The 23,183-nt window shown below is 38.4% G+C and overlaps 1 protein-coding gene across 3 annotated transcripts in view; it reads right to left on the bottom strand.

Annotated features, from left to right (window-relative positions):
- Nucleotides 1–23,183, bottom strand: part of SNX12 (sorting nexin 12) — a 203,324-nt gene that overhangs the window by 65,946 nt on the left and 114,195 nt on the right. For 2 of the 3 annotated variants that reach the window (XM_058536122.1, XM_058536121.1), the window contains exon 5: nt 21,998–23,175. The exons of the other annotated variant lie outside the window; for it this stretch is intronic. In XM_058536122.1, coding sequence (XP_058392105.1) covers nt 23,014–23,175 — 162 coding nt within the window. In that variant the 3' untranslated portion in view covers nt 21,998–23,013. Of the gene's footprint in view, nt 1–21,997; nt 23,176–23,183 lie in introns of those variants that run through there. 3 annotated transcript variants of the gene reach the window in all.

Below are 23,183 nucleotides of genomic sequence, written 5' to 3' on the forward strand. Positions count from 1 at the left end.
AATAATCTTTTCCACAAATTGTGCTGGGACAACTAGATATTCACATATAAAAGAATGACTTTGGACTCCTACCTCACACTGTGTACAAAAATTAACTTGAAATGGATCAAAGACCTAAATGTAAGAGGTAAAAATATAAAACTCTCATAAGAAAACATAGGTGTAAATCTTTGCGACCTTGGATTTGGCAATGGATTCTTAGATATGACACCAAAAGTATGAGCAACAGAATTAAGAATAGATAAATCAAACTTCATTAAAATTAAAAACTTTTGTTCTTCAAATGACACCATCAAGAAACTGAAAAGATGTGCCAGCCCAGTGGCGCAGCGGTTAAGTGCACGCGCTCTGCTTCTGTGGCCTGGGGTTCGCAGGTTCGGATCCCGGGCGTGCACCGACACACCGCTTGTCAAGCCATGTGGTGGCGGCGTCCCACATAAAGTAGAGGAAGATGGGCACGGATGTTAACCCAGGGTGGATCTTCCTCAGAAAAAAAAAAGAGGAGGATTGGCATCAGATGTTAGCTCAGGGCTGATCTTCCTCACACACACAAAAGCGAAAAGACAATCAATAGAAGAAAATATTTGTAAATCATTTATCTGATAAAAGACTTGTATCTAAAACACATAAAGAACTCTTACAATCTAATAATAAAAAGATAATCACTTAACATTCACTAGGATGACTATTATTTAACAAAAAACAAAACTAAAAAAAAACAAATGTTGGCAAGATCATGGAGAAACTGGAACACTTGTACATTGTTGGTGAGAATGTAAAATGGTGCAGCTGCTGTGGAAAACTGCTGGTATGCTAATTTTTAAAAAAATTAAACACAGAATTACTATATGATCCAGCAATTCCACTTCTGAGTATATACCCAAAAGAAGTGAAAGCAAGGACTTGAACAGTTATTTGTACACCCATGTTCATAGCAGTATTATTCACAATAGCCAAAAGGTACAACACAAGTGTCCATCGATGGATGAATAGACAAACAAACTGTGGTCTATACATACAATGGAATATTCTTCAGCCTTAAATAGGAAGGAAATGTTGACATACGCTACAACATCGATGAACCTTGAAGACATTATGCTAAAGGAAATAAGCTAGTCACAAAAGGACAAATACTATATGATTCCACTTATATGAGGTTCCTAGAATAGTCAAATGCATAGAGATAGAAAGTAGAATGGTGGTTGCTAGGAGTTGGGGAGAGGGGGAAAGGGAGAGTTAGTATTTAATGAGTAGAGTTTCAGTTGGGGAAGATGAAAAAGTTCTGGAAATGAATGGTGGTGGTGGTTGCACAACAGTGTGAAGGTACTTAATACCATAGAACTGTACACTTAAAAATGGTTAAAATGGTAATGTTATGTATATTTTACCACAATAAAAAAATAAGACAACCCAATTAAAAATAGGCAAAGGATTTGAATAGACATTTATCCAACAAAGATATGCAAATAACCAAAAAGAATATGAAAAGGTGCTCAACATCACTAGCTATCAGGAAAATGCAAATCAAAACCATAATAAGATACCACTTCACACCCACTAGTATGGCTATAATCAAAAAGACAGATAATAAGTATTGGTGAAGATGTGGAGTAATTGGAACCCTCATACACTGCTGGTGGGGATGTAAAATGGTGCAGCCTTTGTGGAAAACAGTCTGGCATTTCCTCCAAAGGTTAAACATAGAATTACTATATGACCCAGAAAATCTATACCTAGATATATACCCAAGAGAAATGAAAACATACATCCACAAAAAAATTCGTAAACAAATGATAGCAGCATTAGTCTTAATAGCCAAAACATAGAAACAACCCAAATGTCCACCAATCGATGAATGGATAAATGAAATGTAGCATGTCCATACAATCAGATATTAGTCGTCAATATAAAGAAATGAAGTACTGATAAATGTTATAACATGAACCTTGAAAACTGGATGCTAAGTAAAAGAAGCCAGTCACAAAAGCTCACACATTGTATGATTCCATTTATACGAAATATTCAGAATAGGCACATCTATAGATAGAGAAAGTAGATTAGTGGCTGCCAGGTGCTGGGAGGGTTGAGAGGAAATGGGGAATGACTGCTAATGGGTATGGAGTTTCTTTGTGAGGTGATAAAAATGTTTTATAATTGATTGTCATGATGATTGTACAACTCTGTAAATATACTAAAAACCATTTATTTGTACACTTTATTTTATTTATTTATTTATTTATTTATTTATTTATTTTTGTGAGGGAGATCAGCCCTGAGCTAACATCCGTGCTAATCCTCCTCTTTTTGCTGAGGAAGACCGGCTCTGAGCTAACATCTATTGCCAATCCTCCTCCTTTTTTTCTTCCCCAAAGCCCCAGTAGATAGTTGTATGTCATAGTTGCACATCCTTCTAGTTGCTGTATGTGGGACGCGGCCTCAGCATGCCCAGAGAAGCAGTGCATCGGGGCGCGCCCGGGATCCGAACCCGGGCCGCCAGTAGCGGAGTACGCGCACTTAACCGCTAAGCCACCCGGCCAGCCCTATTTGTACACTTTAAATAGGTGAATTGTATGGTATGTGAATTATAGCTCAATAAAGCTGTTTTCTTTAAAGATACAGGTAAAATTTTTTTTATGAGGGAGCTCTTTAAGTTTGGAGATATATATACATCTCCGACAGCTGGATAGATGATAGATAGATAAATAGACAGACAGATAGATAGAAAGAAAGAAAGAATGGGGGCCGGCCTGGTGGCGTAGTGGTTAAGTTCGCATGTTTCGCTTCGACGGCCCGGGGTTTGTGGGTTCAGATCCCAGACACAGACCTGCACGTTGCTCATTAAGCCATGCTGCGGCAGGGACCGGTTCCGTGGCTTAGCGGTTAAGTGCGCGTGCTCCGCTGCTGGCGGCCAGGGTTTGGATCCTGGGCGCGTACCTACACACCACTTCTCCGGCCATGCTGAGGCCGCATCCCACATACAGCAACTAGAAGGATGTGCAGCCATGACATACAACTATCTACTGGGGCTTTGGGGGGGGGGAAATAAATAAAATTTAAAAAAATAAAAAAAGCCATGCTGTGGCAGCATCCCACATTGGCACAGATGTTAGCTCAGGGCCAATCTTCCTCACCAAAAAAAAAAAAACAAAGAAAGAAAGAAAAAAAGAATGGATATAGATGTATAGATAGATCTCCAATACATATTGTTAAGTGAATAAAGAGACAAGATGGCAGGTAAGATTGTACAATTTCTCTAAAAAGGAGGAAAAATTATATATACATATATATGCACAATTGATTATATATGCATAGTTTATCTCTATAACTTTCCTCGACCAGAGTTCAGAGAATAAAGCCCTATAGAAAATTATTTGTGTGACTATTTTCTCAATTCTCCCAAGAACTGCATGCAAGCAATGCCATTCTAGATGCATGGGTGATAAGTTCATTCATTACATACAATGGATGTCTTAGGGCATTAGGGCTGGGCTGCAAAAGGATACACAAGAAACTAAAAACCCTGGTTGCCAATGGGATAGAGATGGGAGGGAAAGTTTTCCTGATATGTCCTTTTATAACTTTTGAATTTTGAACCAAAAAGGAAATAAATAATAAAAAATTTTAAATGAAATTTATCTATGAAAAAAGGAAGAAAATAAATTTAACTAAAGCTGCATGTAGAATTAATGAAGTATACTTTTTTCTCACAAGACAGTAGATACTAAAGCATGTTTACTAGCTGAGGGCAAGAATCTATGATGGAGATAGAAAGGCTGAAGAGATAAGAAAGGGAAGGAGTAATGTCGGCCTAGCCAGGACCCTGTAGAGATGGGAGGATATAGGATTCCTAGCACAAGTAGAATGATTAGCATTTTACAGAGGGAAGGAAACAGGAAAGGCTGAGCACAAATATTACTTCCTTTTTTGAAGTAAAGGAGCTGGTATTTAGCTTCAATTCTCTTTAGAAGGGAAGGCAAGGACATCTTCAGAATGGGAGGGAACAGGGATGGAGCAGGCGACTTGAGAAGAGAGGTGAGGGAAGGTTTGAAACAGCATCAATGGGAAATGGGAGCAAAAGCTGCTTAGTAATAGTAAAATGACTGCTAGGTCATTGTGGTTCCACTATGTTTCATTGGGGGGCGTCATGCATTTCACTTGGGGCTCCACATCTTAGGAAGGCCACTGCCAACTACAGTGTAAGTTCAGATCAAGGCAACTAAGATGGGAAGTTTTCTGGAAACCTTGTCACATGAGGACTGGCTGAAGAAGCTAGAATTATTGAATTTAAATAAAATGAATCTAAAAAGGGGCAGAGGAGAAAGGAGCCACAGGTAATAGTTAAATATGTGATGGTTTGCCACATAAAAGAGGGCAAAATTAGGAGACCTTCCACCCCTAAGATTCTGTGATTTGCTCCTTATTATTGTTATCTTCCCAAATAGACTATAAGCATTAGTTGGTTGGAGAATGAATCTGTATAAGGACTCACAACAGACCACCACTGGAGTGATGGGGGTTAGAATGCAGTGGATTAAGAAGTTAATGAAAGGGGAGGAAAGGGAGACAGTAAACACAGACTATTCTTTTCAAAAGCAGGGCTATGAATGAAAAGAAAAAAATAAACATAGCTAAAGAGAAATGCAGAATAAAGGAAGGGCACAGTGATAATATCTGATAGCATAATTCATCTATTCAAAGATGCACATTTCTTCATGTTTTTAAAATTTCTGAAATTGGGATGCATCTTATAATTAATGGAATCTCACAGTTACTATTGGCCTGGCAGCAGTTTGATGCAGCTGTCATTGCCTGACACCTTCTGGTAAGATCAAGAAAGCACCAGCCTGCAAAATCAAAACCTGCAGAATGGTTGTCAGCAACTTGGAAGAAAACTCTGGACAACAGTAGAACACTCCCTGCCCCCCTGCCCTCCCCCACCCCCTGAAATACTGCATCGCCAATGTTGTTAATGACGAAGAGAATAACATTAGGTGGAAAATCCAGAACATGTTAACTGAACCAAAAAGTAATTCAGAGGAATCAGATTCTAAATGTGAAGATGTTTTAGAATACCTTAATCAATTTATTTCATTTCAGTGTTCTTTGTAATGTATGCACAAGACTTATACATGATAAAAATCCATTTCTAAATAAGTCTTAAAGAACACTCTCAATAATTATAAAATATAAATTCTAAAAGCTAAAATAGTGCTGTGTTATAATTTAATTGGGAGTATTTTGTTCTTTCTTAGTGTTACATAAAACAAGGGTGCATCTTATAGTCGATGTTTCAGATTAGATAAAATACAGTAATTCTACATCTTAAACAGTACCTATGAGAGTATCATATAGTAGGTGAAAAAAATGCTCATTTATTGGGCATTAACAGATTTGTTCTTTCATTTATTAAACAAATATTACTTAGAATTTACTACATACCAGGTACTGGATGGTGGATATACAATGATGAATAAGACAGACATAGTCTTCACTCTCATTGAGCTTAATTACTAGATAAGATAGCAGTTCCCAAACTGGTCCCTCAAAATTAGTTCTTCAAGATACTCCAGGAAAAAATAGTTCTGTGGTGAGATTAGTTTGAGAAATGTTGCATACTAAATTCACTTCTTCACCATGTACATTACCACATTAAAGGCTTTTAAAAACCCTGTGGTAAAGAAGCTTGCTTAATTTTGTTTCACTCTGCATATTCCAAACTTATAAATGATGTAAACCCAGAGCCAGGATTGTGATACATAATATAAAAAGAACTCCTACAAATCAATTGGAAAAAGACAAACAACATTGGCAAAGGACATCAACAGGCAATTCACAGAAGAAATTACATCTGAGAAAATGCTCAACATCACTCATATTTAAGAAATACAAATTAAAACAATGAGAGAGGAGACTTCTGCCCATCTGACTGGGAAAGATGGAAAAAGATTAATGATAAATAGTGTTGCGAAGATGTGGGGAAGGAGATACTCCCATTCACTGCTAGTTGGAGTGTGAAGTGGGTCAATGTTTTAAGAGCACAATTTGGCAATATCTACCAATTTTACTTCTACAAATTTATCCTACAGAAATACTTGCACAGGTGTGCAAAGATGCACATATAAAGGATGTCCACTGTAGCACTGTTTGAATAGTGAAAAACTGGAAAGAACCCAAATGTCCATCAATTGGGCATTTACTAAACTATATTACATCCACACAAAGGTCTACCATGAAGCTATTATCAAGATAAGAGAGTACTAATTGAAGATGTCTGACTAAAGATATGTGCATATCTCCCTCTCTTTTGAAATCCTATTAAAACGGTAATAAAGGAATAAACCCTTAACAGTGAAGAAAATGGGCTTAACAAATTTCTGGAAGATTAGAAATGTGTCAACTGATAAAACGGAATGGAACAAGCCAATGTACCTGGCAGAATCCCAGAAAGGCTCCCATTTCAGAGCTGGCAAGTATTCAAGGTCAAAATAAGAAGGAATCCGAAAACTAGGAAATGAATTGAAAGCCTGTCTATGAAACAAATGCCCCCATTGGCTCCCCATGATCCCACCACCCATCATCCCCATACTCAGCATAGTTAACCCAATCTTTACCATCTAGAGAAAAAAAAAAAAAGAAGAAGAAGAAGAAAGAAAAGAAAAAGAAAAGAAGAGGACTCAATAGAAATAGAATAAATGCTTGGAGAAAACTAAAGGGTAGTATAGGTGTTGGTGCACCAGAGCAAATGAAAACTCTTCTAAATATGGCATTTGGGGACCCCAAAGGCAGCTTCCAAACCCAAGTCTAAAGAGAAGGCTACTAGTCACAAACCCTGACCAGTTACACAGATGTCTAGTACAATCCCCTATTCAGGAGAGAGATCCTCTGAGAAAATGGATCTACATAAATAAAGTAGAGGAATCTCTATCACCTACTTATTCTTTCCATTGTAATATAAAGAGACAATCAAAGACCATCAGAAATATGAATAAAAAGCATTATGAAAAGAAAAGCCAACATAAACAAGAAGAATTAACCCCAGAGGAAACAAATAATTCAAAGAGAAGATTTTAAGAGCCTACTAAGACCAAAGAAAAAAAAAAAGACCCATACTTAGATGCTATATCATTTTACACCATCAGAAATAGAGAAAATTGTAAATGCTTCCAGAAAGAAAAAGTAGGTTACCCATAAAGAAACAAAAATCAGATTTCTCATTAGCAACACTGGATGCTAGAATAACACTTTAAAATTCTGAGGGAAAATTATTCTGAACCTAGAATCTAAAACCTAGCCAAATCACCAATCAAGTATGAGTACAAAAAGATATTTTCAGAAATGTAAGGACTCAAAAGAATACCTCCTACACACCCTTTCTTAGTATAGTATGTTCCTTGAAGATGTACTCCAACAAAACCAGGGTAAATCCCAGAAAGAAAAAGACATGGGAAATAAGAAATAGTAGACTTAACTCATGAATCTAGTGATAAAAAAAAAAAAAACTCCAGGATGACAACTGTGAAGTAGGCCTGGAAAGCAATCAGTCCAATTTAGAATGAGAAACTAGAGTGCTACAGAAAGAATATCTTCAAGAAGAATGAAATAGATTCCAAGTGATGGATAGATTAAGAAGCTGGAAAATATTAATGATTGGAAGAAGTCATGTCCCTTTCTTAAAAAAGAAAATATAAAAGGCAATTAGAAACTCCAGGAGAAACAAACAAAACTATACAAGAAAATAATGACAGAAATATGAAGCAAGATTTCCATTCCTGGTTATATGGTGGGCTAGGTATATGAACCAACCCTCCCACAGAAAACCACTTAAGAGACCAAATAAAACATAAAACACCTTATTAAAAGCATCAAAGAACTGGTAAGACAGTAAGGAATTATTAAGATAAAATAGGGGCCAGCCCTGTGGCACAGTGGTTAAATCTGGGGTGCTTCACTTCAGGGGCCCGTGTTCCCAGGTTCAGATCCTGGGTGTGGACCTATACCACTTGTCAAGTCATGCTGTGGTGGCGACTCACATACAAAATAGAGGAAGATTGGCACAGATGTTAGCTCAGAGCGAATCTTCCTCACCAAAAAAAAAATGATAAAAGGGAACTCATAAAGATATGTGGTGCATAGAAGCTGCTTTTGCCCTGGGAGCATATGCAAAACCTAGTGACCGGCAGCTAAAATATTTATAGACTCCTAGGTCCATCCAAGGTGGAGAGTCTAAAAAAAGGCCCTCTCTCTGTATCCCTGGGTTTTAGCTGGATCCTGAAAGGACTACCACCTTAAGGAAGGGCAAACTGGAAAGTAATCTCACCAAACCCTACTTTCCCAGCTCCAGGGGACTGAAGGAAAGGTTGCTTTGGCTCCAAACAGAGTAGAGGAGAGAATCACGTCCCTGAGAAATTGAACAATAAGCTGGTCCTTGCTCAAGTTTACAGCTCAAATATACACCATCTGGTGGTCAAAAAAACTTGATTTAGTTTACACAGTCCCAGGACATTGCCCGTTAAGTGCCTAGCAGAAGCAAACACAAACACTTTCTGAAAGAACGCTCTTTTACCCAAGGCCTCAAAAAACTCCCACAAATAATTTTCTAAGGAAAATGAGCAGCTCACTATCAAAAATTAGTAAAACACACTTCTGTCTCACCAGAAAGGTTATTTTTTAAAAAATATTGATAATATCTTTTTTTTTTTTTTTTTTTTTTGGTGAGGAAGATCAGCCCTGAGCTAACATCCAATGCCAATCCTCCTCTTTTTGCTCAGGAAGATTGGCCCTGGGCTAACATCCATGCCCATCTTCCTCTACTTTATATGGGACGCCGCCACAGCATGACTTGACAAGCGGTGCATCAGTGCGTGCCCAGGATCTGAACCTGCGAACCCTGAGCTGCTTAAGCAGAGCACTCGCACTTAACCACTGCGCCACTGGGCCGGCCCGAGATAATATCAATTTTTGACAAGGATGTGGAGCAATCTGAACTCTGATAATTACTAATGGCAGTGTAAATTGGTACAACCACTTTGGAAAACTATATGGCAGTATCTAATAAAGCTAAACATACATTTACTCTATGAGTCAGCAATTCCACTCATAGGTAAAAACTCAACAGAAATTAGCACATACAGCCATCAGAAGACACGTACAAGAATATTTGTAGCAGCTTTATTCATAATAGTTAAACATCAAAAACAACCCAAATGTCCATCAACAGGAGAATGAATGAATAAATGGTGGCATATCCATGCAAAGGAATATACTCAGCATTAAAAAGGAGCAAACTATTGATACAGGCAATAACATGAATGAAGCTCAAAAACATTATGCTGAGCAAAAGAATCCAGACACAAAAAGTACATACTGTTTGATTCTATTTATATGACATTCTAGAAAAGGCAAATCCATAGTAACAGGAAGCAGATGAATGGTTGCCTGGTGCCCTGGGTGGGGAGGATTGACTGGGGAGGGGCACAAGAGAACTTTCTGTGATGATAGAAATGTTCTCTCTTAATGGTGATGGTAGTTACACAGGTGTATTCATTTGTCAAAATTCATCAAATTGTACACTTAAAATAGGCACATGTTATTATACGTAAATAATACTTCAAAAAGCTGATAAAGGCCGGCCCCATGGCTTAGCAGTTAAGTGTGTGCGCTCCGCTGCTGGCGGCTGGGGTTTGGATCCCGGGCGCACACCGAGGCACCTCTTCTGCGGCCATGCTGAGGTCGCGTCCCACATACAGCAACTAGAAGGATGTGCAGCTATGACATACAACTATCTACTGGGGCTTTGGGGGAAAAAATAAATAAATAAAATTAAAAAGCTGATAAAAACTGTTTTTAAAACTTGTAAAAATGAGAAATATAATAATTGCAATTAAAACTTAATGGACAGGATGATTCTTGGAAGGTGGTGAGGTAGCATAGTTTTTTAATTCCCCCAAGTGCCTCTATAAAAACAGAGAAAATAGGACAGCAAAACCAAAAACCCATGGACAATATCTGTAACAAAACTAGGTAACGAGATAGCCTCATGAACCCTAAAATATGAGGAAGGGAGGGCCGGCCCCGTGGCTTAGCGGTTAAGTGCGTGCGCTCCACTGCTGGTGGCCCGGGTTCGGAGCCCGGGCGCGCACCGACGCACCGCTTGTCCCGCCATGCTGAGGCCGCGTCCCACATACAGCAACTAGAAGGATGTGCAACTATGACGTACAACTATCTACTGGGGCTTTGGGGGGAAAATAAATAAATAAATAAATAAATGAGGAAGGGAGACACATTACCAACAGCTACAAGACATGTGTGATATTAGCAGTTATACAAAAGGAAGCAGAGGGAAGCAGTGGGGCATCTGACAGATCACAGAATCCCCAAATAGCCAAAGTTACTCCCTGGAAAGCTCAGAAGGCCAATCTGAGGATAGCAGTTGAAACCGGGAGAGGTTTTGCATATTCCAATAGTAGGGCAGTGGTAAGACCTAAAGAGGCCAGAACGATCTGGGCCTGGAGCAGTGTGAGCCCCATGAATTCTCAAAACTAACCAGCTAAAGGTCCATTCCAGGACAAAGCCCCACACTGAGGAGAAACTGATGGGAATAGAATCCAAACTAGGCAGCACAGCAAGAAAAGATCCAGATGAAAATAAAGGAGTGGAGCAGCACCAGGGTGTCATTTTTTTAATATTACACAAAAGCAACAGAAGAGGGAGCTCAAAAGCCATGAAATGACAAAATCTACTCTAAATCCAGGTTCCTTCTAAAATTAAAAAAAAAAAAAAACCTTTTCATATAAAAATGAGCAACAGAAAAGGATCAAGGTCATATTTATTATGATAAAAAAGATAATAAGGATAATAATATCCCTTGACAATGAAAGCATAGCAGAAATAAAACACTAGAAAACATGAAAACTATAACCCCCTATTTCAAAAGAAGTAAAAAGACATTAAGAAAAAGATACAAATTATGAAAGAACAACATAATCAGAATTAGAAAAACTCAACAGTTAGGGAATAGAACCAAAGAAATAATTGGGAATAAAAGAAAAATTAGAAATGAATTCTAAACTAGAAGGAGCACAAGAGTAAGTAAACTCAACACAGAATGCCTTAAGAGAAACAGAAAATGAAAAGGAATTTTTTAAAACCAAAAATAAAAAAAGAAGAGATAAAAAGGATTAGAGAAAAAGTGATAAATTTAGAAGATAGTTAAAGAAAATCCAACATACATAGAAGAAAACGAAAGAAAGGTAACAGAACAAATAATAAAGACTATAAGAAAGTTTTCCTGAAATAACTTTTCTTTTTTTTTTTGTGAGGAAGACCATCCCTGAGCTAACATCCGCTGCCAATCCTCCTCTTTTTGCTGAGGAAGACTGGCCCTGGGCTAACATCAGGGCCCATCTTCCTCCACTTTATATGAGATGCCGCCACAGCACGGCTTGACAAGCGGCACATCAGTCTGCGCCTGGGCTCCAAACCTGCACACCCTGGGCTGCTGAAGCGGAGCGTGCAAACTTAACTGCTATGCCGCTGGGCTGGCACCCTGAAATAACTTTTAATAAAGACTTGAAACAACATTTAAGATTTGTGTAACTGAGAAAATCAACCCACAATGACCATATCATAGTAAAATTACTGGACTTTAAAGAAAAAAATCTTATGTATTCACTCAAAGAGAACAAAAGAAAGAAAATCAGGCAGCCATCAGATATATTGACAGTAATGGTTTATGCTAGAAGAAAATAAAGTCACATATTCAAGGTACACAAGGGAAAGACAACGTGAGCCAAAGATTTTATATCCAGCCAAACTGACTGGTATGGGATAAACTGTGTCCCCTCAAAATTCATCTGTTGAAGCCCTAACTCCCAGTACCTCAGAATTTGACCATATATGGAGACAGTGCCTTTAAAAGGTAATGAAGTTAAAATGAGGCCACTAGGGCGGGTCCTAATCCAATCTGACTAGTGTCCTTATACGAGGACATTTGGACATGCAGAGAGACACCAGGGATATGCACACACATAGAAAACACCATGTGAGGACACAGCAAGAAGGTGGCCTTCTGCAAGCTAAGGAGAGAGGTCTCAGAAGGAATCAAATCTGCTAAGACCTTGATTTTGGACCTCCAGCCTGCATAACTGTGAGAAAATAAGTTTCTTTTGTTTAAATCACCTAGTCTGAGGGGCCGGCCCTGTCACATAGCGGTTACGTGCCCGGGCTCCGCTACTGGCGGCCCGGGTTTGGATCTCAGGCGCACACCGACGCACTGCTTATCAGGCCATGCTGTGGCGGCCTCCCATATAAAGTGGAGGAAGATGGGCACAGATGTTAGCCCAGGGCCAGTCTTCCTCAGCCAAAAGAGGATTGGCATGGATGTTAGCTCAGGGCTGATCTTCCTCACAAAAAGATAAATAAATAAAAAATAAATAAATAAATCACCTAGTCTGTGATATTTTGTTATGGTAGCCCTAGCAAACGAATACACTGACTTTCTAGAGTAGAGGCTACAAACTATTATCAACATGCAATCATTCAGGAAAGATTGCTTTCATGAATGCTCCCTGAGGTATCTACCAGTAAATAAACTTCAGAAAACCAAAATAACTAGAAAAGCATTGACATAAGGACTGATAGGGAGCATTAAATAAATATAATAAAGAAACATACGCACATACATACTTGTAGAAACTAAGATTCAATGAAGGTTCTAAGTAAGAGAATATAGTATATAATTGCTACAAAAGGGGGGGAATGGAGAGAGGCTATGCAAAAAACATTTTTAATTGTTCTTTTTTTTAAAATTTATTTTATTTATTTATTTTTCCCCCAAAGCCCCAGTAGATAGTTGTATGTCATAGCTGCACACCTTCTAGTTGCTGTATGTGGGACGCGGCCTCAGCATGGCCAGAGAAGCGGTGCGTTGGTGCGCGCCTGGGATCCAAACCCAGGCTGCCAGTAGCGGAGTGCGCGCACTTAACCGCTAAGCTATGGGGCTGGCCCTTAATTGTTCTTGTAATCATATTGGCGGTGGCAGTATTAATATTGCTATTCTTAGACAGTTGTATATGTTAATGGGATAAAGTAAATGAGTAATTATGTGATATTCTAATTCTATTATCCCCTATATCTTTGGGAATCAAGATTCTCAAGCATGAAAGTAAGGAGATTCAGATATAAGAAAAGAGGGGCCAGCCCCGTGGCTTAGCGGTTAAGTGTGCGCGCTCTGCTGCTGGCGGCCTGGGTTCGGATCCTGGGCGTGCACCGACGCACTTCTTCTCTGGCCATGCTGAGGCCGAGTCCCACATACAGCAACTAGAAGGATGTGCAACTATGACTTACAACTATCTACTGGGGCTTTGGGGAAAAAATAAATTAATTAAAAAAAAAAAGATATCAGAAAGGAATTAAGGAAAACCCTGCATGCCTGAATTTGAATTAAAGTATCAGTGTGAACTCATGAGGCATTATTTCCCAAAAGTCTTAAAAATAATGACCAGCCCTGTAGTTATGAGCATTGCCAGCCTAGCATCTAGATTGTGGCCTTGAAATACCATTTCCCACTAAAAAGAAACCCAGGTTTTTTTGAGAAGTGGCTGATTCCAGATGTGGGGCAGGAAATGTACAAGATGAGTCTGAAATATGAAATATGTTCAAATGCATGAGTTCATAATGATCCAATTTTTATTAAAAAAATAAATGAGGGGGCCAGCCCAGTGGTGCAGCGGTTGAGTTTGCGCATTCCGCTTCGGCGGCCCCAGGTTCGCCAGTTCGGATCCTGAGTGCGGACCTACTCACCGCCTGTCAAGCCATGCTGAGGCGGTGTCCCACATAGAAGAGCTACAACTCTACAACTATGATATACAACTATGCACTGGGCTTTGGGGAGAAAAAAAAATTTTAAATAATAAAATAAATAAATAGATGAAACTATACATATTGGCACCATGCAAAAGGCCTCTTTCAATGCATAGCAAACAGTTAACAGAGTTTATCTCTTGGGACTAGGATTATAGGGAATTTTTCTTTCAAAGTTCCTACTTTCCAGATTATTTAAAATTTAATGAGCATATATTACTTTTGTAATTAGCAAAAACTACTACTTGTGATTAAAGAAAATTTTAAAAGTGGAAGAAAGAACTGTGAGAATTGCATAGTTCTCAAGAATCAGTTTCTAAAATGAGGCATTCTCATTGACTTAACCAAATTGAGCAATGCCTAACACTAGGTTTTGGTAAATGGTAAGAATAAAGTTTCCTACACTGACTTTTAGACTGCTTTTGCATTATTGCTCAAAATTCATAGTTTTGAATAGCTAGCAGGCTATTGTTGTCAGTAAAAATTCATATACCCTCACATGTGGATTTCTGATCAAGTGGTTCAGTACTTAAAAAAAAAAGTAGAACCCTGCTTTAAGTTTCAGCCTTTTTCTTCCCTTCTGCTTTGGTGGGGTGTGAAGATCAGAGGGGAAGGCTTCACAGAGGCAACACTCTTATCTTTCACTATTTAAACTATTTGCCATGGATCTCAAAAGTGTGGTCCCTAAACCAGCATACCAATTCTCAGGTCTCATCAGACCTACTGAATCAGAATCTCTGCAGGTGGGGCCTAGCAATCTGTGTTTTAATAAGCCCTCTAGCGAAAGGGATAATTAGGCACATGTGTGTGCTGATGGATTGTAATTAGTATTTTGGTGGTGAACACGAGAACATGATGTAATCCATGCAGAAATAGAAGTATAATGATGTACACCTGAAATTTATACGCTGTTCTAAACCAATGTTACTGCAATAAACAAAAAATTTAAAAAATAAAATAAAAAACAAAAAAGGAAAAAAAATAAGCCCTCTAGGCAAGTTGCTAGACAAAATACAGGATGGTCCAGCTAAATTTGAATTTCAGATAAACAGTGAATAATTTTTTTAGTATAAATATTTGCAATATTTTGCAAATTCAAATTTAACTGGGTATCTTGTTTTGTTTGTTTGTTTTTTGTTTTATTATTTTTTTTTTAATCTGGCAACCTGACATCCAAGTGATTCTCATTCATGCTAAAGTTTGAAAACCACTGGGGTAAAGGTAAGAGGAGGGGCCTTGGATTCAGATAGATCTGATTCCACCATTTTTTTAACAATGGATGGAATCCCACAAATATGACTGGTATCTCCATATGACAAAGGAGACTATGGGGGAGAGAGCCAACCAGCCTCAGGGCCTAGAGTAAAGTTTGGTAGCAGAAAGGGCCTGGATTTCACCAGAAAGTTCAAACACACTCTGTGTGACTGCTACTCTAGTGCCCATGCGGTGCTGTTCTCATACAAAGTACAACTTTGGCCTACATGGGAGAAAGGGCTGGGGTGAAGGTGGGGGATGCAAGAGAGGGAAAAACAGAAATCTGTAACAGGGAGGAAGGAGTATAAATGGCTTAGAATCGACAAAGGTCAATTTGTGCTCACTTCAGGTTCTCTACCACTGACTTTGTAGGGAGAAAAGACTGGGGAAGAGTCACTCTCTTTGAATATAAAGAGGCTCCTGGGTGGCACCGGCCCTGTTCTGTGAGCCTCTAAAGCAGTGGTTCTCATCCAGGAGTGATTTTAACCCTGGCAATGTCTGGAGACATCTTTGGTTGTCACAATGTGGTGGGGTGGGAAGAGTGTGCTACTGACATCTAGTGGGTAGAGGACGGAGCTACTGGTAAACATCTTACAAAGCACAGGACAGCTCCCCACAACAAAGAATGATCCAATTGCAAATATCAAGTTCCAAGGCTGAGAAACCCTGGCTCTAAAGCAGGTCAGTGCAGAGAAAGCTACTCTCTTCGCCACAGCCTCACTCCTCACTCCAAACCACCGACCCTCCTCTAGAACGAGGTGTTTGCATTGCATTGCAGAGATTTTATGCATGCACATTCTCATAAGTCTGAACTTGGACAAGCTATTAAATTCTCCTGGCTTTTGTATCCTAATATGTACAATGTGGGTAATATTATTTACCTCATAGGGTCATTGCAGGGATTAAATGAGGTAATTTAACAGTTTAGATTCAAAGATTTATTGAGCACCTACACTATATGCCCGGTGTTGAGGGTACACAGTCCTTGCTATTAAGGATTTAAGTCTAGTGAGTTTTAAGGCACATAGTAGATTTTCAAACAAAGGCTAATTGCCTTCACACTCAGCCCCTACCCATGTCCTTCCCTTTCATTATTAGACAGGGGCCTAATCTTCTCTCTTCCTTACCAGAGAACTGGAAGGAAGAGCAGAATTAATACCTATTATGAAGAGGAGCTATACCACCAGTTTGTGTTATTTTGCTGATGCTTCTCATCATTAATTCTAAATACAGCATTGAAGCCAATGTAGTGTTCTTTTTTTTTTTTTTTTTTGTGAAGAAGGTTAGCCCTGAGCTAATATCCATGCCAATCCTCCTCTTTTTCTGCTGAGGAAGACCAGCTCTGAGCCAACATCTATTGCCAAGCCTCTTCCTTTCTTTTTTTTTTTTTCCCTTTTTCTCCCCAAAGCCCCAGCAGATAGTTGTATGTCACAGTTGCACATCCTTCTAGTCGCTGTATGTGGGACGCGGCCTCAACATGGCCAGAGAAGCGGTACATCGGTGCACGCCCAGGATCCGAACCCGGGCCATCAGCAGCGGAGCGTGTGCACTTAACTGCTAAGCCATGGGGCCGGCCCCAATGTACTGTTCTTGATAATCAAAAGAAGCTCAGTTAGCTATTTAAGGCTGACATCTGATCTGTTCTCAAAATTGACTATTACCTTTGAATTCGGTCAGGAAATAAAAAAGCAAGCTCACTCTCTTTCTGACCCTGACTTGCATGGTTCCTACATCCTGCTCTAGTAAGGTAAGGTTATTAGAGTATTGGAAAAGTCAGGTGCTCTCCCAAGATTCCCACTTGCTCATGAAATGGAATGAGAGAAAGGGAGGAAAGGGAGGACTCAAAGGTCATATCCAGGTTTTGAGGTTAAGCAACTAGATGATAGTAGTGTCATTTACTGAGACTGGAAAGTCTTGGGGAGAAGCACCTTGGGAAGGGAAATCAGGAGCTCCACTTGGAACATTTTTTAAAATCTCTCTTCTTCTTGTCTCTAACCTCTCCTTCCCTCACCCTGTACAAATGATCAAGTCTCTCCTTTCTTAAAACAAATGATGGCCTCCCCAAACCTTATAATCCCTTTAACTATTGCCCTCTTTCCTTCCCTTTAGGTTCCAACTTCTTTAAAGGATCGTCTATTTCTCACTCGATCTACTTCCTCACCTCCCAGTCTCTTCTCGACCCCCTGCAATCTGGTTTCTGCCCTCACCATATTATTGGAACTACACTCACTAAGGTGACAAATAATGCCCTAATTGCCAAATCTAACAGATACTTTTCAGTCCTAACCTCACTGGACCTCTCCGTAGCCTTTGATATGGCTGATCACATCCTCCTCTTTGAAAATCTCTCCTCCCTTGGTTTCCCTGGCATCACTCTTTCCTGCTTCTCTTCTTCCTCTGTGACTTTTCCTTCTCACATTCTTCCTGACTCCTCCTCTATCTGCTGCTTAAATGTTGAATTTGCAGGGGTTCTGTTCAGCTCTTTTCTCACTTTACACTGTTTTCATGGATGATCCTAGCTTTTAGATCCCATTTAGATGATTTTGGCTATCATCTATAAACTGTCAACACCCAATTTGCTATCTCCTGACTCTAATTCTCTTTGGAACTACAAGTTCATATCTTGAGTTGCCTACTAGACAGGTTACCTAGATGCTCCTAGATGTCTCAAATTCAACACATTCAGAATTCAATTCTAAACAAGGCAATGTACAAAAGAAATTCAAGTTGCCAAAAACATATGAAAAGATGCCCAATCTCACCTAGTAATCAGGAAAATGCAAATTAAAGCAATAAATGCAATATTTCTCACAAAGACTGGCAAAAATTTATGAGAATGATAACATCCAGTGTTGGTGAATATTAGGGAAAAAAAGCATTCTCATACACTGCTGGTAAAAATATGACTTGCTATATTTTTTAGGAATCTGGCAATATCTATTAAAATATAAAATACATATATGTCCCTTTTATGCCAAAGAAATTGCCACATAGGTCCATAGGGTGCATGCACAAGGATGCTCATCACATTGTTGTTTGTGTTAACAGGAAGTTGGAGGTAATATGCTTGCTCATCACTGGAGAAGTGGATAGGGGAAATGTGGTAGATATATGCCTTGGAGTACAATGCAGCAGTTAGAAGGAATGCCTTAGATGTATTTCATAGCAACAGGAATGGCTTTTACAACAGGGCACTGAGTGAAAAAAAAAACATTGAAATGTCTAACACAATACAATTTATATAAATTAAAATAATACACACATAAAATAACAAGTTGTATTTTATAGGACTATATTTAAACAAAAGAATATGCATTAAGGAATGGTTGCCTGTGGGGTGGAGAGGGTATGGGAGTGGGAAATGGGACTAAAAGAGAATATACAAACAAATAGGGAGAAATCTTACAGGGGCCAATGATGATAATATGCTATACTGAGGAATATGATTAACTCAACCCACAGCACTGAAGACCTCCCCAAAATTAATAACATGTTCTCTTTGACCCTATAGTCTGTTCTCAATTTTTCTGCCACTAACAATAATGCGGCAATAAATATTCTTTATGTGTATATTTTTATATTGGTGATTATATTTCTATAGCATATATTTTTAATTGTGCTATCTCCACATATGGAATAGCATGCAGTTATTAGAAAGAATTTGGGTTACAAAGAAATCCACGCCAAGACACATCATAATCAAACTTCTGAAAATGAAATACAAAGAAAAAATCTTGAAGTCAGCCAAAGAGAAAAGTATTGGGGAACATCAATTTGAATGATAGCAGATTTCTCATCTGAAACCACGCAGGCCAGAAGGAAGTGGCACAAAGTTTTTCAAGTGCAGAAAGAAAAGAACTGTCAGATTAGGGCAGGAAATATACAAGATGAGCCTGGAACATCTTATAGTGCCAGAAAGTAAGGAAATGCTCAAAAGAAAAAAACACAATGATAGTGGAATGTCAGAGGGACACAGGAGCCAACTAAAAGAGCTCTCAGTGGCCAAAGCTAGAACAATTTGAGCAATACAATAAAGTGGTATTGGGTTATAACCCAAAGTATAAAATAAATATTCATGAGTCTATACTGATATAAATAAATGACTGATTGATTTATTGCATGGATAAATAAATACATACATACATACATGGGGAAAAGAGACAAATCTGCTATGCAAAATTCTAAATAATTTATGTAGATACTTGCTCTCAAGGAGGTGTAGCATAACTCTACTCCTTAAGTTCAGGTGCACACAGTGACTTCCAAGAGTACAATATGGAAAGGGAGATAAAAGAGTAACTTTACCATGGAGAAACCTGACAAACACCATCTGAGCCAGGTGTTCAAGGTGAACATCAAAAGTAATAAGGCTTTGATAGTATGTTCTCTTGATATGATGTGATGAAAATGTTATTTTACCTCTGTGGTCTTCCTCCCCCAAACCCATAACCCCAGTTTAATCATGAATCAGACAAATTCCAATAGAAGGATATTCTACAAAATAGCTGACCAGTGCTCCTCAAAACTCTCAAGGTCATCAAAGGCAATAAAAGTCTGAGAAACTGTCATAGCCAAGAGGAGCCTAAGGAGACATGATGACTAAATATAATGTGGTATTCTGGATGGTCCTGGAACAAATAAAGAACATTAGGTAAAAACTAAAGAAATCTGAATAAAGTATGGACTTTAATAATAAGGTATCAATACTGCTTCATTAATTATAACAAATATACCATACTAATGTAAGATGTTAACAATAGGGGAAACTGGGTGCCGAGTATATGGGAACTCTCTGTACATCTCAATTTTCCTGTAAATCTAAAACTGTTTTAAAAAATAAAGATTAGTAAAAAAAAAAAAGAACTGTAGACAACAAATTCTGTATCTGGCAAAACTATCCTTCAGATAAAGGAAAACTGATAGAATTTGTTGCTAGCAAACTTGCCCTTAACGAATGGCTAAAAGAAGTTCTCTAAACAGAAAGAAATGATAAAAGAAGTCCTGGAACTTCAGAATGGAAAGAACATCAGAATGGACAAAAATAGGAGTATACTATCCTCTTCATGAGTTTCTTAAATCATATTTTATGGTTAAAGCAAAAATTATAACACCGTCTGATGTGGTGGCTCAATATACGTAGAGGAAATACTTAGGACAATTATATTTTTTTAAACTGCAGAAGGTAAAGGGATCTAAATGGAAGTAAGGTCTCTACACTTCACCTGAAGTGGTAAAACACCGATACCAGTAAACTGTAATTAGTTACACATTTATATTATAATACCTAGAGCAACAACTAAGAAAACTATATAAAGCAGTGTGCTCAAAAATACTATAAATAAATCAAGATAGAATCCTAAAAAATATTTAAGTAACCACAGGAAGGCAAGAATAGAGAAAGAGAAGAACAAGAAACAGAGGAAACCAACAGAAAACAAATAATAAAATGGCAGACTCAAGCCTTAACATATCAATAATTACTGTCATAGGTTGAATTACGTCCCCCAAAAAGATATATTGAAGTCCTAACCCACTGTACTTGTGAATGTGACTTTATTTGGAAATAGGGTTATCTTAGTCAGTTTGGGCTGCTATAACAAAGTACTATAGAATGGGTTGCTCATAAACAACAGAAATTTATTTCTCATAGTTCTGAGGGTGAAAGTCTGAGATCAGGGTGCCAGCATGGTTGAGTTCTGGTGAGAGCCCTCTTCCGGGTTTCGGACTGCTGACTTCTTGTTGTATCCTCACACGGCAGAAAGGGCAAGGGAGCTCTCTGGGGTCTCTTTTAAAAGGTCACTAATCCCCTTCATGAGGGCTCCCCCCTCATGACTTAATCACCTCCCAAAGGCCCCACCCTCTTAACATCATCACCTTAGAAATTAGGTTTTAACGTATGAATTTGGGGGGAACACAAACATTCAGTCTATGGCAAGCATGTTTGAAGATGTAATCAAGTTAAGGTGAGGTCATTAGGGTGGACCCTAATACAATCTGACTGGTGTCCTTATAAGATGAGGGAAATATGGACACAGACACACAGAGAAAGGAGAACACTATGTCTTCACATGACACATGAACACTGACACAGAGAGAAGAGGGCCATGTGAAGACAGAGGCAGAGATTGGAGCTATGCTGCCACAAGCCAACGAATGAGGCAACCACAAGTTGGAAGAGGCAAAAAGGATCCTCCTCTGGAGGCTTTAGAGGAAGCGTGGCCCTGCGGACACCTTGATTTCAGACTTCCAGCCTTCACAACCGTGAGAGATTAATTTTCCATTGTTTTAAGCTACCCAGCTCACGTTATTTTGTTACAGCAGTCCTAGGAAATTAATACAATTACCTCAAATGAAAATGGTCCAAATACACCAAATTAAAGTACAGAGATTGGCAGAGTAGATTAAAAAAAACATGATCTGAGTATGCTGTCTACAAGAAACTCACTTGAAACACAATGACTTAGGTAGGTTGAAAGTAAAAGGACATAAAAAGATAAACCAGGCAAACATTAATCAAAAAAAAGCATGGGTTAGATTGATATATATTGACCTAGGGTTACATCCACTGAAGTACTATTAAATGAGAAAATCAAGTTGTAGGACTATATATATATATCTCCTCATTTTAATAAAAACTAATCATCAAAATCATACACACATACGGGCCGGCCCGGTGGCTTAGCGGTTAAGTGCGTGCGCTCTGCTGCTGGTGGCCTGGGTTCGGATCCCGGGCGCACACCGACGCACCACTTCTCCAGCCATGCTGAGGCCCCGTCCCACATACAGCAACTAGAAGGATGTGCACCTATGACATACAACTATCTACTGGGGCTTTGGAGGAAAATAAATAAATAAATAAAATTATTAAAAAAAAAAATCATACACACACAGACACCTATACACACATACATATGTATAAACATACACACTCATGAAGAAGGTGTGAAAGGCTACACAAATTGGTCCCCTCAACGTTACAATGGAAGGGGAGGGGGGTATGAAAGGGGAGAGATTATTAACTTTATCTTCTTGTATTTTTGGATTATTTCACTTGTTACAGTGAGAACATACTGTATTTATAATTTAAAAGAAAATTGCAATTAAATAAATTTTTGAGGGAAATTTTTCACCTCAAACCTACTTTTGTTCTTCTCTGTTTTGGTGAATTGGTACCATCATTCACTCAAAAGACAAGAGACCTGCAAGTAATTCTAGATCCTTCCTTTTCTGTAATCTTCCACTCTTCCACTTAATTAGTTACCAAATCCAGATTTTAGTTCATAAATATCCCTACCCTACCTTCCTCTAATTAATTCTCAGTCCTGTCTATCCTAGTTCCTAAATCTCTTTTATATCCCTTCCCCTCTTTACCACCCCTGCCAATAAAGCTTTTTTTTTAGTTCAAGACTTCATCATCTCTCAGTATTTCAATAGCCTTTAAAATAATCCTGTTTTACTCCATCACCCAATCTCTCTCATACGATGCTCTCAGAATTATCTATCTAAACAGTTATAGTATACCACTGTTGGTACAAAAATTAATATAGTCTTGTTTTAATATTCATAATAAAATATATTAAACTCATGATTTCAAAGATATTATTGCCTAAATTTAAGAAATTAAAATGAAGAAGGTAGAATATGAGTAAATGAAGTTGGAAAACATTGGTCTACAAGGATAAAGCCCAAACTTCATGAGTCATGATCTGATCCCACCCTACCTTTCCAACTTTGTCATCATAAATGTACCATTCCAATTAGAGAGAACTTTCTGATGGCCCCCGTCTATTCTAGTACTTACACTTTATAATATGGTAATTATTTGTTCACATTTTTGTGTTCCCCACTAAATTATGAAATCTTCCTGGACAGGGACTAAATCTTACCCAACTTCTTATCTCAAAGTCTCACAAAATACCTGGCATAAGTACTCATAAAATGTAAGCTGAATGAAAAGATTGAAGTCTGGAATCTAGAGCCAAGGAGAACGTTCCCTAAAGGCAAGTCTGCTTTGTATGTTATTACAGCTTCGTGTCTTCTTTTAGACATCACCCTGGTCACCTGGAAAA

Source organism: Diceros bicornis, chromosome X, assembly GCF_020826845.1.
Source record: "Diceros bicornis minor isolate mBicDic1 chromosome X, mDicBic1.mat.cur, whole genome shotgun sequence".
NCBI lineage: Eukaryota > Metazoa > Chordata > Mammalia > Perissodactyla > Rhinocerotidae > Diceros > Diceros bicornis.